This window comes from Pelodiscus sinensis, chromosome 4, assembly GCF_049634645.1.
Source record: "Pelodiscus sinensis isolate JC-2024 chromosome 4, ASM4963464v1, whole genome shotgun sequence".
Classification (NCBI taxonomy): domain Eukaryota; kingdom Metazoa; phylum Chordata; order Testudines; family Trionychidae; genus Pelodiscus; species Pelodiscus sinensis.
In genome coordinates, this window is record NC_134714.1 from 98,018,633 (window position 1) to 98,034,077 (window position 15,445).

General features: G+C 44.7%; 1 protein-coding gene across 1 annotated transcript in view; it reads left to right on the top strand.

Moving 5' to 3' along the window:
- The first annotated feature begins 438 nt into the window (after positions 1 to 438).
- Positions 439 to 15,445, top strand: part of EIF3M (eukaryotic translation initiation factor 3 subunit M) — a 30,824-nt gene continuing 15,817 nt past the window's right edge. Inside the window, exons 1-6 of the mRNA XM_006128910.3 lie at positions 439 to 595; positions 2,294 to 2,426; positions 5,013 to 5,151; positions 7,767 to 7,890; positions 8,658 to 8,752; positions 15,170 to 15,253. Coding sequence (XP_006128972.1) covers positions 554 to 595; positions 2,294 to 2,426; positions 5,013 to 5,151; positions 7,767 to 7,890; positions 8,658 to 8,752; positions 15,170 to 15,253 — 617 coding nt within the window. The 5' untranslated portion in view covers positions 439 to 553. The remainder of the gene's footprint in view (positions 596 to 2,293; positions 2,427 to 5,012; positions 5,152 to 7,766; positions 7,891 to 8,657; positions 8,753 to 15,169; positions 15,254 to 15,445) is intronic.

The window sequence follows — 15,445 nt, forward strand, 5'->3', positions numbered from 1 at the left end:
GTTAGTGGCTGCGGGGCAGAGGATCCCTGCCCAGAGGCCTGGATGTCGGCCCCAAGGGACGGAGGAAGGCTCCACAGCCACCGAGACCCTGCTGCTGAGGGTCGTGCTCCAGCCTGGCTAATGGCAGGTGTGTGGCCGGGCGGGGCACAGATGGGAAGCAGCTCAGCGAGCCCCGGCCGGGCCGCGAGGAGGGCTGGGTGCCCGCGGGGCGGAAGGGGCCGTTGCCCTGAGGCGAGACGAGCTCGCGCCACCTCCCCACCCCCTAGGAGCGCCAGGCGCGGAGCTCGGGCTGCCGGGGCCTTCCGCCGCTGGAACCGGCAGGGCGCAGGCAAGCGGCGGTTGCCAGGGGATACCCATAGGGAGAGGCGCCGGCCCAGGCCCTTGGGGGAGCGTGGCCCCACCACGTGGGCGGCGGCGGCTGGAGCAGGTGCCGGGGGCGGCCCGTAGCCCGGATGCGGAAGCGGGTGCGGAGCTTCCCCGGAAGTGACGGTGCATCGCTCCCTTTCCGTTGCGGGCGGCGTGTTCGGGCGCAGGGAGCGGAGCCTCCGCTGCCATGAGCGTCCCGGCCTTCATCGATGTTACCGAGGAGGATCAGGTCAGGGGCCGCGCGTCTGGCCGCTTCGCGGGGCGGGGCTGTGCGGGGGTAGCCGGGCTCCCGCACTCAGAGCAGCGCCCGTCGGGGGGCGCGTGCCGAGCGCCTGGGCCCGGCTGTTAACGGCCGGGGAGGAACGCGCGCCGGGGGCTGGGCTGTGCCAGAGCAGGGTGGGACTGGAAAACGCCCCCTGGTCTCCGTGTCGCCCTAGTGGCTGTGTCCCCTAGCGAGGGGCCCCCTCGTACCGCGCCGGTTTTCGGTGGGTGAGAGAACCTGCCTCGCCAGCTGCCGCGAGCCCGGAGCGAGTGTTATCTCGCCGCCCTGCCGCTCGCGTCCAAGGGCTGCGCAGCAGATGCCAGGCCGTCTCAGAGTGGGGGTAACCCTAGTAACTAAAAGGGGCCATTGGCCTCGGTGCGCTCCCTGTGGAGTGGAGTGAGTGGATTTCTCCTAGAGTCAGAATTCATAACCTACCAGATTTGTAGAACTGTCGCACTGACCCCAGGGCTCCTTCTTGCATCATTTCATCTGTCTCTCTCTTAAGATAAAGGAAAGCAGTTGATGACCCGTGTTCAGTATGAAACTCTTGAAGGCATGAAGCATACATACATTATATTAAATGCGGCACTCTGGTGCCCGGTGGAGTTCTGTGGGAATAGGAAATTACCAAAGTTCCATCACAATACTTGGCAGTTCTGTGTGGCCTTTGAAAATAAATTTTACTCACAGCATATTATTAGAACACTAAATGAAATGAATTTTGTATGCCTTTGATTAGTTTAAATATTATTTTACCCAATCTTGTCTCTCTCCCTTCTCCCTTCCACTCAAAATCCTATCCCTCTAATATTTTTTGGTTCGCCTTCCTTTCTTCCATCCTCCTATAGGGTCCTATTTTGAAGTAACCTCCCTTCTTCCCCCAAAATTAAGTAATAGTTGCCATTGCTTACTACTTTATTCTTTCAGCCTTCTTGGTATTAAAGTTGCTATCATGGTGTGGGTTAGTTTGTTTATTTGAGCTATTGTGTCAAAATATGGCTCTTGCTCATTTTTGAAGGGCCTTTTTAAAAAAAAGTTAAGTTCTGCAAAATAAATACTGAAAATACTCCCCAACCACAGATACTCGAAATACACATTTTATATGTGTCGTGCTGTCTCATAACAACTCTTCAAGTATTCAGTCCAAAGCCTCTTTAAAATTGTGCGGAGTTCTAAAATATACTTTTCAGTTATTTCTTTAAAAAAATACCATGTTTATTTAATTTTTATCCCTGACATAAAGGCTTTTTAAAAATCGTTATCTTTGTATTTTTCTAGCACTTAAATGTCTTGATCAGATCAGGGGCCCATGGTACTAGTGTATATATATGGCTTCAAAGAGCTCATAGTCATTTAGTAAAATCTTGGATTGCAAAGTTAAGGTATAGGCATTATCACCAGGAAAGAGGTGGGTTCTCAGCTCAAATTAACTAATTTGATATGAAGTCCTAAAGAATATAAGGCAGTTTGTTTTCACAAAAGACTAGGAACTCTAGTCTTTAAACTCAGCCAGTTAACTCATGAGAAAAGTATATATTGTCTTGCTTTTTACTAGGATTTTTACCTTGAGTTAAAAACACACCTTTTTTCATTCAAAAGAAGACTGCCAGTAAGGTGTTGCTGAAGGTATGTACATTTGCATTTGTTTCTTTATTTCTTTAAAAGGCTGCAGAACTTCGAGCTTATCTGAAATCTAAAGGAGCTGAGATCTCTGAAGAGAACTCTGAAGGTGGACTTCACATTGACCTGGCTCAGATTATTGAAGTCTGTGATGTATGTCTAAAGGAGGATGATAAAGGTTTGTGTCTTGAAAGCCTTAGTGTGGATATTTTTGTGTAGCACAGTCAAGAACTTGGATTGAGCTTAATTTACATAGATCACTTGCAGGGCAGAGAGACCAAGAGTGAAAGTACTAATAGGAAGCTAGCTCATTGTACATTAAGGGGAAGATTTTCAAAGGTGGTCAGCATTGACCTAATATAGGTCCCATTTCAAGTCAGTGGTAAAAGCCTATTCAATGGGAGCAGAAGTAGTTTCTGAAAATCCTACTCTACATTTCCAAAAGGACCATCCTGTACAACAACACTATTTTTTGTCAGTAATAAAAGTACCCCAGCTGGGAACTTCGAAATTGCTGTATACTTAGGTTAATCACCTACAGGGAAAGGGATGTGATGCCATACTGACCCTGTCCTTGGCTAGTGTAAATTTCCAGATATGCTTAGAGGCCATGTAAGGCAGTGTTTAGTCTATGCAGCATATGGTGTAGTGGTCTGTGGGAGTCAAGCCATTCTTTCCCTCCTCTCTGTGAATCTGCATGTTGCAGACCCAGAAAAAAAAATCATTTATACAGGCACCCTCTGAGATAACTGTAGGCAAGATTTGGAGACCTGTTGCATGGTCTTCACTACATAAAGATCCATATGTGCATAGACTGGTTTCAGTAGAAGTTTCAACTTCTGGCTCTGATTTTTAATCCATGTGTAAATTCTCAATCAAGGTAGTTTATACAAGGTGAAATGTGCCTGTATTCAATTTTATCTCTTGGTGATGTGCAGTTCCTTTTGAACAAGTGAGAATTATAGTTTGGACAGTGTCTAAGATGGGTAATTAATCATGTATAAAATCAGTTTCCATTTAAAAAAAATTAGTGGTGAAATAAAACTTGTTGCTGGTGAAGAGACTGATTCAGCAGGGGGCCTGATTCCAGTAAGTAACAGCATAACTTTAAGAAGAATGAAGAAATTTGATGCAAGTAACTGTTAATGTCAGGGGCAAACTATAAATCAGTTAACTCTGCCCTTGAAATTTTAGGCTATCTTCTGAGATCTTTCAACAGGACACAATAATAATTGCAGTAAATATTACGGCTTTTAAGCTGTGAGCAGCGGCTCCTGCCTGCCCCTCCTGTATCAGAGGCAGCATGGGGAGCAGGAGGCTCCACTGTGGTCACCTGCCTCTGCCTCCTCTACTTGCCCTGCCCCACCCCGCCCATACAAAGACAGCAGCCTGCATGTAATTGTTTAAGTGGATTAACTGATGAACCTGAGCTCCTCAGTTAATCATTTAATTGGGTAGGTTCACATCCCTAATGTGACTGGTTTTTTTGGAAAGGGTGAGGATTTGTTTAGGGGATGGATATTTATGAGTAGTGGTCATTAGGCATCTTGCAGCAAAGTGCATGTAAATTATATGGACAGGCCCCATAATTCTATAGACAGAATGGCCATCCTTTCTTTTAATTGAAGTAGCCTCCTTTGGAGAAGATTGTATTCATAGTAGTTTGCTATGCTTGTCATGATGAAGCTAATAACTTTTTTTGCATATTTGCTTTTCAGGGTGTATAGTTATTCCCAGAAGCTAAACAATGAGAGTGCTAATTTCTATTTTGGCGTTCTAGTGAATCAGGTGAATTGGAATAGTATAGTGATCTTTTCACTATAGTGATTTACTAGTCCAGTTTAGATAGTGATGGAAATTTGTGCAAACCCTTGACTGCTCTGTGACCTAGATCATGTTGGCTCTATACTTTAATAAGCAGGTGTTCGTAGCACAAACTGCAATGACTGGTATTAATTTGCACCCTTGTTGGTGGTCTCAATGAAAATTGTATCTTTTGTAGCCTTCTTCACTGTATTATGAGTGCCTTTCAGTCGTGGATTAAGCAATGTAATGAACAAGTATTATATTTAGTTAATTATATTTAGTTAATTTTTTCTTATCTTCTCCCCCGAGGAAGAATTGTTTCTGCAGTGTAGTGTTTTGGTAGGTTTTTAAAATATGTATGGGCATATCACTGTGTTGATTAGAGTAAACAAATCAAAGTGTAGGTTGCATTTGCAGTGGAAAATTAGATTTATTGATGGTCCTCAGTTTCTCAGAAGTCAGTCCCAGATGGCAGAACTAACTCCTACAGAAAGTTGTACCTTGTGCTAAAGTACCAGAAAGTCCAGAGTTATTGATTGCAGTCCTCATTTTGGAGTTTTAGGCAATCTTTTAGATGTGCTTGAGTCCGGGCCATTGAGTGGGGATTGAGCCTAAGTTGTTTAGAAGATGGGGATGGAGACTTTGAAATTAACCTGGAAGGAAGGATTGATGTCTTGGGGATGGCATTCTCTTTCCACCTTAGAGGTGTGATCCCTTTCGGAAAGGGTTGTGAGATGCTGGCAGAAGATTGACTATTAGACTGAGCTGCTGTCAACCTCGATATGCTTGTTCAGTTTAATAACTGGATTTTTTTAAAAAGCCTTTGAGCCTGAAGTTATACTTTTCCAGTATGTCTTGCTGAGGAAAAAATAAGCATTAGTGGCAGGAGCATTTCTAATACTGCTGAATTAATTACTGCTTTTAGTGTTAAGTTGATGCATGTCTTGTTTATGTGTAGATGTTGAAAGTGTCATGAACAGCGTAGTATCTCTGCTTCTTATCCTGGAACCTGACAAACAAGAAGCTTTGATTGAAAGCCTGTGTGAGAAGTTGGTCAAATTTCGGGAAGGCGAGCGTCCATCTCTCAGGTTGCAGCTGTAAGTATCCCTCAGGGATCATCTTCTCTTCCTTTCAGGAGGGGTACAGTCTTTTGTGTGTGTTTTGATTTGGGTTTTGTTTTTAAGTACAGGCCCAGGAATTAAAAACTGGGCCCTGATTAAGGATGTGAACAAGTAACTGATTATCTGGTATAGGGATGTGAACCACTAGTTGACTAGTCTCTCCCTCTCCCCCTCTCTTCCCTTGCTGCCACTATCAGAAAGAGGCAGCAAGGGTTGGCGGACAAAGGAGGGGGTGCTTCAAAGTGGCAGTGCCACATGGAGTCTAGGATCAGCTGGGGACTCACCCATTCCTCAGGCCAGAATCCTCTCCTGCACCCATATTCCCTCCCCAACCCTGCATCCCATTTCCCTGTCTCAGGTCACAACCCCTCCCAAGCTGACCCCAGACTCCATGTGGCACTGCTGCTTTGAAATGCCCTGTGAAGCCTGATGCCAGGCTTCACAGGGCATTTCAAAGCAGTAGTGTTGCAGGGAGCCCTGGGTCAGCTGGGGATTGTGAGTTCTCAGCAGGCCCCAGGCTCCATGTGACGCTGTCGCTTTGAAACGCCGCAGGGAGCACAGTGCCAGCGGGGAACTGCTCGTGTCCCCTGCTGACTCTGTGCTTTCTGCAGCGCTTTCCTACCTTTGAAGTGTAGCAGCTGCCCTGGGGCTGGCTATACTTCAAAGGTGGAGGTGCCCTTATCCACTAATCGAATAGTCGATGTAAATCGCATTGATCAGCTAATCAATTAATCTAAATTTAACATCCTAATCTGGTAAGCATCATCCTTCATGGTTAACCATTACCTGGTAACAGCCCCCCCGCACATGGCCCGCTCTGGGCAGCAGGCTGCTCCAGTCCTGCGGGGCTGCTGGCTTCTAGCCCATGTGGGCTGGGAGCTGGCAGCCCCCTTTACCCCCTCCTCTTGCTGCCAACTCCCAGCCTGGGGTTAAAAGCAGCTGGACTGGAGCAGCCCCATGCCTGTGGTGTGGGGGCTGCTCCATCTGCATTTAATCCGTTAAACAAAATGTTTAACCGGTTAAATGATTAAATGTGCTTTTACATCCCTAGTCCTTGATGAAATTCTGTGCATCTGTGACCTTTGGCATGTTTTTCACCTTTTTACCTCTTTTCCCTATCTGTACAAATGGGAATCCTCACTTATCCCTCTGGGCAGGGAAATCTCTAGGAAGGTACGGGGCAGCTCTGCCCCACCCCACATTCCCCCAAGCCCTTCTTGTGCCCTCCCCCATTGTACTCTTTGCCCGAAGCTCCTCTCCCAGAGCACTGTGAGCTGGAGGATTACTGGGGGGAACTAGGAACCTGATGCAGAGCAGCAATAGGAGTTGGTCTCTCCCACGTTCACTGTGATAGTGGGAGCTAGAGCAATCAGGCAACCTGCTCTGCTCCACCATCCATCTCCCGGTCCTCTGCTCTCCACTTCACTATAGTGGTGGCAAGTGGAGTGACCTCCCACTGCAGACTAAAGGATGCTGTAGTGCAGGGGTAATTTGTAATGGGCGGGCCACTCCAAGATTTTGGCAAATGGTCAAAGGCTGCACTTCTATGGAGGGATGGAGAATGGGTGAGGCGGGAACTTGGGATAGAGGACTGGGGTGCACAAGGGACTGTAGGAGTTTGAGTAAAGGAGGGGTTGTGACCTGAGACAGGGAAATGGGATGCAGGGTTGGGGAGGGAATATGGATGCAGGAGAGGATTCTGGCCTGAGGAATGGGTGCAGGGTCTGGGGGAAGGGAAGCGGGGATACAGAATGTTTGTAGTTGGACCAGGTAGTTGGAGAAGAGAGAGGGAGTGGGGTGCCCAGAGACAGGCTCTGGCTTGAAGGTGCTTATCTAGGCAGCTCCCAGCTGACAGCCTTGCAGGAACCTTAGGCAGGCTGGCTGCACTATGTGGCTCTGCTCTGGGCATGAGGGAGGGAGACTTTGCATGCTACCCCTGCCCCCCACAAAATTTCTGAGTTCCTATTGGCCGGAAACTGGCGAATGAGAGCTGAGAGATTTTGTTGGGAGGCAGGGCAGTGTGCAAAGCGTCCCTCCCCAGCATCCAGAGCAGAGTGCAAGCGGCTCTCTGCCTAAGGGTTCCAGGGAGGTGGCTGTGGGCCAGATCTGGTGGCTTGGCAGGCGGGATCCAGCCCGCTGGCTGCCTTTTGCCTGCCTGTACTATAGTGACAGAGCATAAGACCAGCAGACTCACCAGCAGCTGTTGCTGGTCACACCAGTGTGCACAAGCAATTTGCATATTCCTAGACTGTGTTGAAAGGATTTGTCTGCAAGCCTATTGCTCTCTCTACTTTGCCACCTGCAGTCCCAGCAGAAGTACAGCCCAGGCTGGGTCCTGGCTCAGCATGCGCTGCTGCTGCTGCGGCTCCTGGCCTGATCGCTGGCCATCGTCCTACTATTCTCACTCATTGTTGCAGAGTTCTGAAGCTCCATGGGTATAAAGCTGATATCCTGGATATAAATTTAGTATCCATGAAGGGTTCTCGTGGTTGTTAGGCAGGTTTACATGATATATGCTAGTATATGTGCACAGTCACCTCACTTATTGCCAAACTTGTGAGCGTTCATTAATTTTGTTGTTCCTCATTTAGGCTGAGTAATCTCTTCCATGGAATGGATAAGAATACTCCTGTAAGGTACACAGTCTACTGCAGCCTTATTAAAGTTGCCTCAGCATGTGGTGCCATTCAGTACATTCCAACTGAACTAGATCAGGTAATTGACATGGTGTCACCTCTGATTTTCTGTCTTAACTGTACATGGTCTGTTGTTAAAGGTGGTATTCAGAGGGCACAGTGGCTAATACTATGTAAAAAGTGCCAAGCTCTAGTGGAATAAAAAGCAAATTTTGAATTATTGTGGGTTTTTTAACCTTTTATAAGTTTTTGCCCTTACAATTGAAGTCAAACTGCTCTTTGCAACAAATGTGAAAATACACTTCTTTCCCTGTTAAATGCATCAGAAGATCTGCTTGGGTGTAGTTTGAATGTGCTGGGTGTGGAAAAAATGCTGTAAACAGCCATCTTTGGGGCACTAGCTTACTGTCCATCACTTTGGAGGCCAAAAGGTGTAAGCCAGCATTCTTTGTAAGCTGAGCAAAGGAAGGATTTAGATGCAGCCCCAGCTGATTAGCAAAGCGCCCGCAGTTAGGTCTTTTTGTTTCTATGTTTTATTCGCATGTGCTTCAGTGCAAAACAAATGTGTTCCGCACATGGATGGAAAAGATTAGAGGGAACATTGGTGTAGGACCGCTGTCCTCCTTTACAAAGAGGGTGCAATGTTCTGATTTGGGGCCCTACAGTGGTGCATTTTCTTTACTGGGGACTGTGGCATAAATACCCAGAAAGCCAAAACATCCTTTCTGTCACTTTCATCTTCAAGAGAGCTTGGGTCAGGTATAAGTGGGTAGTGTTTGTAGTTCTAATGTTAAGTCAGAACACTCTTCAGAAAGCATTACAGCACTTGAATTGTTTTCTGTGTAGGTTCGAAAGTGGATTTCTGACTGGAATCTCAGCACGGAGAAAAAACATACTCTTCTGCGACTGCTGTATGATGCACTAGTGGACTGCAAGAAAAGGTATGATCAATTAAATAAGATTTGAGAATTTCAGTAATTCTAAATTAGCGTATAGCATGAGATTTTGAGGGAGGAAGGTTTTTCATCATTTTTTCCTGTATAACTCTCTTTAATTTCAGACATCTGGGCGTACTTTTTATTACATCTTAGACTAATATTTCAGAACTCTTTAAATTTTAAGTTAAACAGTTTTCTCTTAGAAGCTATTAAAGTTAGTAGTGGGTTGATTGAAAGCCATAAGCTCATGAAAGTAAAACTTTTGCTTTCCTTCTAGAAATAACATGCCAAGTTTATTATTTAATTGAAATTTGACATTTTAAATGTGTGTTGTGCCATCTCTATTCTGTAGTTGGTTGGGGGGTGACTATTAATCAGAGTTATCACAATCAGTCTGCTAGTATAAACAATACCTTTGAGACAAAGCTTTGCACTAGACATGGGCATTAATGTTAATAGAATACCTGCTGAATTATTTTAAAGTATAATTGTGGATCATAATAAGAGTATTTGATCTAATGAGCTAGGCAGATCAAAGTAATTATCTTACTTAATTCTGTACAGTCTACTTGGAAATTTATTTCTGAGTGAGTAAATTAATAGGAGGTCTAGATTGCACTTATTTCAGCATAAGTCTTTACATTTACTGATAAGGATAAGAGACACAAACCTTGCCTTCACAAAAGTGTGCATTTTTCATTCAGATTTAAATAAGGAATTGCTACACAACCGTTTCAGGGCTTTTGGTATGGATTTAATACTCCACATTTCTTTTATGTGGATGGACAGCCATGTTACCTTTGTGGACAAGCAGGCGCCGTATTTTACTGTATTGCTTATCACAGCCCCACAGAATATTATGCATACACTTTTGGTCTCCCTTCCCTTAATTAAAAAAGGACTTGAAGTTATTAAATATTTATTATTAAAAGTTTGAGGGTTTGGTCATCTTTCTGAAAGGGCAGTGTGGTTTTGGTGGGTTTTGCTACTTGCACCATTCCAAGAAGAGGGTAAAACGGTGGTTGTCAGTTTGTCTCTATTGCTAGATTTCACATATGGCAACGAGATGAATTACTTATGGGTTCCACTGGTCATGAATGTTGGAGGTAGGATAGAAACTATTAGGTTGGCTTTCACTTGGGTAATTGTGGCCTAAATTGGAGTGAGGCTCCCAAGGGTGACTTACCTGGTATCAGGGATGATTTGTAATAACCATGTATAAAATTTGGCTTCAGTCTAGCTAAGGATCTGAGCCTTAACTTTTAATTCAACTTCTTATGCATTCAGCTATTTATAGCCTCATCAGTGCAAAAGGATTCTACTAAAAAGCAGCTCTCAGGTGGCTAAAATAATGCATACACATTCTTTTGAGAGGTTAACCAAAAACCTCTGTATGTAACGGAGAGTGTATGTTTTGTTTGGAAAGTACTCAGTTAATATTGCTACATTTTTACTCTGTAAATCCTCCTTATTCCACAAATTGAATTCTAGAGCCCTATGTTTTCCTAAAACAAAACAATAATCTGACTGCAAACATTACAAATGTTAAAATTAAGCCAAGGTAAAAAGGACCATCCATTTAAGTTGTTTAATTAAACTAAAAGCTATTTGCAGTTGGACTAGCTTGCTTTTTCATTAATGTTTTCAAATTCCACCTGTGAGATCATAGAATTGGAGAGGAAATTGGCTCCAACTGAGACATTTAAACTATTAACCATTTCTAGTTTGACTAATTATAATTTTCTTTGCCTTGTTTTGGTTTTGGTAATGTACCGGGTAATTCACTTCAGAACTAAAATTGTTTTAAAAAAAAATCTGTACTATAGAGTTAAGCATGAAAAAATATCTTTCACAAATTCATGAATGCATGGTGCTATTGTTTGTGTCAGTGCAGAGTTTGTAATCAGTAGGACAACTTTTCAGATCATCTTCTCCTTAGGGCAGTGGTCTCCAACTTCCTTACGCCCAAGATCACTTTTTAAATGTCAGGGCGCAAGCCAAGATCTACCCCAACCCTTCCCTGAGACCCCCACCACTTTCTTGAGGCCCCGCCCTCTCCAAACCTTTCCACGGACTACCCATTACTAATAGAAACTCACCGTTAATTACGTAATTATGCCTGACCTATTTTGCTAGTGCTGCAGCTGGAGAGAACGGCTTAATTTAAATTATTAAACAGATTAAGCATTTTAATTTTCTCATGTTTATCAAATTTCATTTTAAATTAAGTAAAATATTATGTTCAACACAAGAGGCTTCAGTGTTTTCTTTATTTATGGCAGGCATGGGGAGCCTTCTTTGGGTCGGGGGGTCACTGACTCACAGAAAATTCAGTTGGGAACCACGCAAGCGTGCAGCAAAAAACTCCTCCCATAACCTCCAACCCTCACTGATGTGGCCCCCAACTGAGACACCTCACTCCTCTGGCACTCCAGCCCCCATGGGGTGAGGAAAAGGGGCAGGGACTTGGGGAAGCAGCACGGAGCAGAGAAGCTGGGGTCCTGCTGGGTTGGTCCTGCAGCGCTGCCCCTCGCCCCCGTGCTCGGCGCCCAGCAGGACCCAGCTGCTCTCCTCCACGCTGCTTCCCCAAGTCCACCGCTGCTGACACCGACGATCAGCGGACTTGGGGAAGCTGCGGAGCAGAGCAACTGGGGAGCTGCCAGGTTGGTCCTGCAGTGCCGCCCCTCATCCCCCTGCTCTGTGATAACACTGCAGTCTAGGGGTGGGGAGCCCACTCCTCTCCTGGAAACTCTCGGCAGCAGTGTGGGGCTTCCCCCAGCTTCCTGCAAAATGGCAGAGGGTTTGCCCCTTGTCGCACCGTTCCCACCCACCCCCGGATGCAGTGCGGGTCCCGGCAGACCCGTCACAGCCCCTCGCTGGAGTACCTCCCGATACTCCGGCATATCCAATAATCCGGTACCACTTAGTTCCCAAAGGTGCTGGATTATCAGAAGTCTACTGTATCTAGTAGCTTCAGGGGGTAACCGAGTTAGTCTGTACAGGATAAACTTAAACAACAACAAATGGTCTGGTGGCACTTTAAAGACTAACACAACATGTAGATGGTATCATGAGCTTTCGTGGGCACAGCCCACTTCTTCAGATGACCAAAATATCTAGTGTTCAGTGTGTAGTTGATGTGCACTAGTAAAAATGTACTTTTTTAGTAGTGAAAGCAAGACCTAAATTTTCATCACTAAATTATGTAGTTTTCTGAGCTGCATGGGGCCGTTTGTGCTTCTGAACCATTCTTTCAGATTGTCTACTCAGAGTAAACCTAATTTTAAATTGCACTTTGTATCTTCACTAGGGATTTGTGCTGGTGTACTGTGTAGGTGTGCCTTTTCCAGTGCAAAAATCTCTAATGTAAACATTACCTTAGGGCTAGTTTACATGCAGAGCGGTACTATGTTGGCTGTAACAACTTAAACTACTTGTCTTCCAAAATAAGTGTTCTCACATAGACATATATGAAGATGCCAGTATCAGCTTTTAGTTCATACCTTTTGGTTTTGTTGCCAGTTAATGTGTAGACCAGCCCTTATGCAACCCACACTTCATTAATTGAATTTTTTCCAAGGCGAGCTAACTCTATTCACAGCTATAACTCTATTCACAGCTATAAAGGGCTAGAATCTTCATGTTTTTAAAAACAAGGTCTGATCATGGAGTACAATTCTAAGGCAATAGCAATTTTGTGGCAAATTCCACTGCATACATAATACCTCGAGCAAAGAGGGACATAGAGCGTATACCTTCCTTTTTTTTTAATAGCAGTGCTCTCCAGCCTTTTTAACCACAAGGTCACTTTTTCCATCTAAGTGCAATGTAAGCTCCATCTCAAACGAAAATAACATTGCCCCACTTCCTTCCCACCCCTTCTCTGAGGCTTCATTCCTGCTCACTCCATCCCCCTTCCTCCCCCACGCTCACTCACTTTCATTAGGCTGGGATAGGGGGTTGGGGTGCAGGCTCTGGTCTTGGGCTAAGGGGTTTGGAGTATGGGAGGGACTCTGAGCTTAGCCCAGGGTGGGGGATTGGGGTCCAGGAGGGAGGTCAGGTTGCAAGCTCTGGGATGGAGTTTGGGTGAAGGGGGACTCACGCAGAAGGTTGGGTGCAGAAGGAGGTTTAGGGCTGGGACAAGGGTTCAGGATGTAGGATCTGGCTGGGCACAATTTAACTGAGATGGCTTCCAGGTGGTGGAGCAGTGTGGTTAAGGCAGGCTTACTCCTACCCTGGCTCTGAACCACTCCTGAAAGCAGCTGGCATATACAGCAGTGGCTCCATGGTGCCATGTGCTGACCCTCATCTGTAGGCACTGAGCCCACAGCTTCTGCTGGCCACAGTTCCCCGTTACTGATCAATCGGAGCTGCAGGAGCGGTGTCTGCAGACAAAGACAGCATGTGGAGACCCTCTGCTCTGCCTCTGTCAGGGACTGCAGGGACGCGCCAGCCACTTCCAGGAGCAGCAGTTCCCACAGAGATAATGACTCCAGCCATGGCAGGGTAGGCATTTTTAGAACTCGCTGCCCAAAGAATTACATTTAAGCGTAAAGAGAAATGAAAAGTATGAAATGCACAGACCAATCAAACTAACCCACTTTGCAAGCAGTAACAGAAATAACAGCAACTCCACACGTGTGTGCTGGGTCGGGAGCTGAGTGTGAAGGTCAGTGTGTGTTTGTGAGAATGACAGACACACACACACAGTATGAGTGTGACAGATTTGCATTGCCAAGCTGCCATCATCCCATTCTCTCTGTGTGGGGATGGGGTACAGAAATTGGGGTAGGAGAGACGCAATGCCATCAGCACCCCCTTTTCTCCTTCCCACACCCTGCATAGCAAGCAGGAGGCTCCTGGAGGCAGCTGCAAGGCAAAGGGCAGGAGCAGCATGACTGGGTGGAGGGGCAACTGAAGTGCCAGCACTTGATAGCTTCCTGGTCAAACCAGTCAGGGTCACCTGTCAGAGGCTCCAAGATCCCAATCTGCTGGTTGGTGACCACTCTTCTATAGTCTCTGTATTGAAACAGCTGTTTCTTGTTTCTCCTCGTGCTATAGATTTTGTGTTGTGATTTTTGATGCAAAAAATACTCTGACACTAAAGATTAATCAATTTGAGCTTCTTACTAACATGCGGAATAGAATCCATTGTGAAGGAAGTTCCAATGTTATGTGTAGAGGGAAAGAGGGGAGAATGAATCTTTTTTTCATGAAAGAATTAGACACCTTTTCAGAAAAGTGCATTAGCGTCCTCTTGACTGAGATTTGGTTCCAAATATAGATTATCCTCTTAAAGCAAGTAGTAAAATAGTTCCAAAAGAGCTAGTGATTTCATGGGCAGAGAACACAAAACTGGATAGATTCTGCTATTGAGAATGTTGTCCAGATCTTAGTGACACATTCAGAAGGTTTGACCTTCTGTCCATGTGGAAAACATCAGTCTTTTATTTTTATTCTGTGCTTATAGCTTCTAAAAGTTGATTATAGAAATGATTTATATTGGGCTGTGCTCAAGCTTTTGTGACAACCTCCAGCAGTTGATAGCTTCACTATAGTTACACTAGTGATTTCACCATTGCTATCAACCACTGGTGTGTTTGCCATCTATCGTCTAATTAGTCACTGGTTTACACTAGCATTTCCATTGTTGATAGCACTGCTGGGATCTTGTGTTTAAAAAAATAAAATAAAAAAGTCAATGCAGACAAGACCCCAACTTTGCATATCAATTTTTACTCAGTTTACTTGTAGAGATTTTTTTCTAAAGGTAAGCTTAGCAAACCAAGGTTCTTTCTGACTTCCACATCATGACTAATAATAAAGATTCGGCAATTGAAACTTAATTATGGGAATGTGAGGGGACGATTTGTCTCATACTCAGCGTTATTCACTTTGTTAGGTTTACAGGAGCAAAAAGTAGTAAACAGTTAATTTTGGCACTAAAATCAGCAGATGTCACTCTGAGTGCTCACAGTTCAGGTTTGTTATGTAAAAGCAGCACCTTCTTACTGATGCCACTTCTGTGACCATAAATGCTCTTTCATTAGGCCATCTTGCGTTTTGAAGTAAAATTGTGCAGTACTACTTATTCTGCAGTGATTAGATCCAGATGTGTGCAAGAAGTGTTTTGGTGAATAACATACAGCTAGGAAGGCTTTCCATAATGAGTAGGTAATTTATTCGTTTAAGAAAATTAAATGAAGGGTGAAGATAAACATTTTGTTAAGCCAGAATTTAATGAATACATTTAGCTAATTTGCCCCCTTTCACTGCAATTAAAATGGACCATCTACATCCTTTCAAAGACAATTTAAGGTGAACTGTAACTTCATAATGGCGCTATTTAAGTATTTGAGTAGCTTGTTCTAAGTATTTTTTTAGCATTCCTGGGGTAATAGTTTTTTTTCTCCTCCACAGTGACTCTGCAGCCAAAGTAATGGTGGAGCTATTAGGAAGTTACACAGAGGACAATGCTTCCCAGGCTAGAGTTGATGCTCACAGGTAATATGAAACTCTTGGATTTCCTTGAAGGTGTCTTTGTAATGCAGCAGTTGTCCGGTTATGTGCCGAGTGTTCCAAATGATGAGAACATTGAGCAGTCAGTTGCACAACTGACTTGTAAAAGCCAAAGCTTCCTTAAGCCCCACAAAGCATTTGCAGCTCATTCCTTTGGAAGTCTTCCTACCTTTCAAT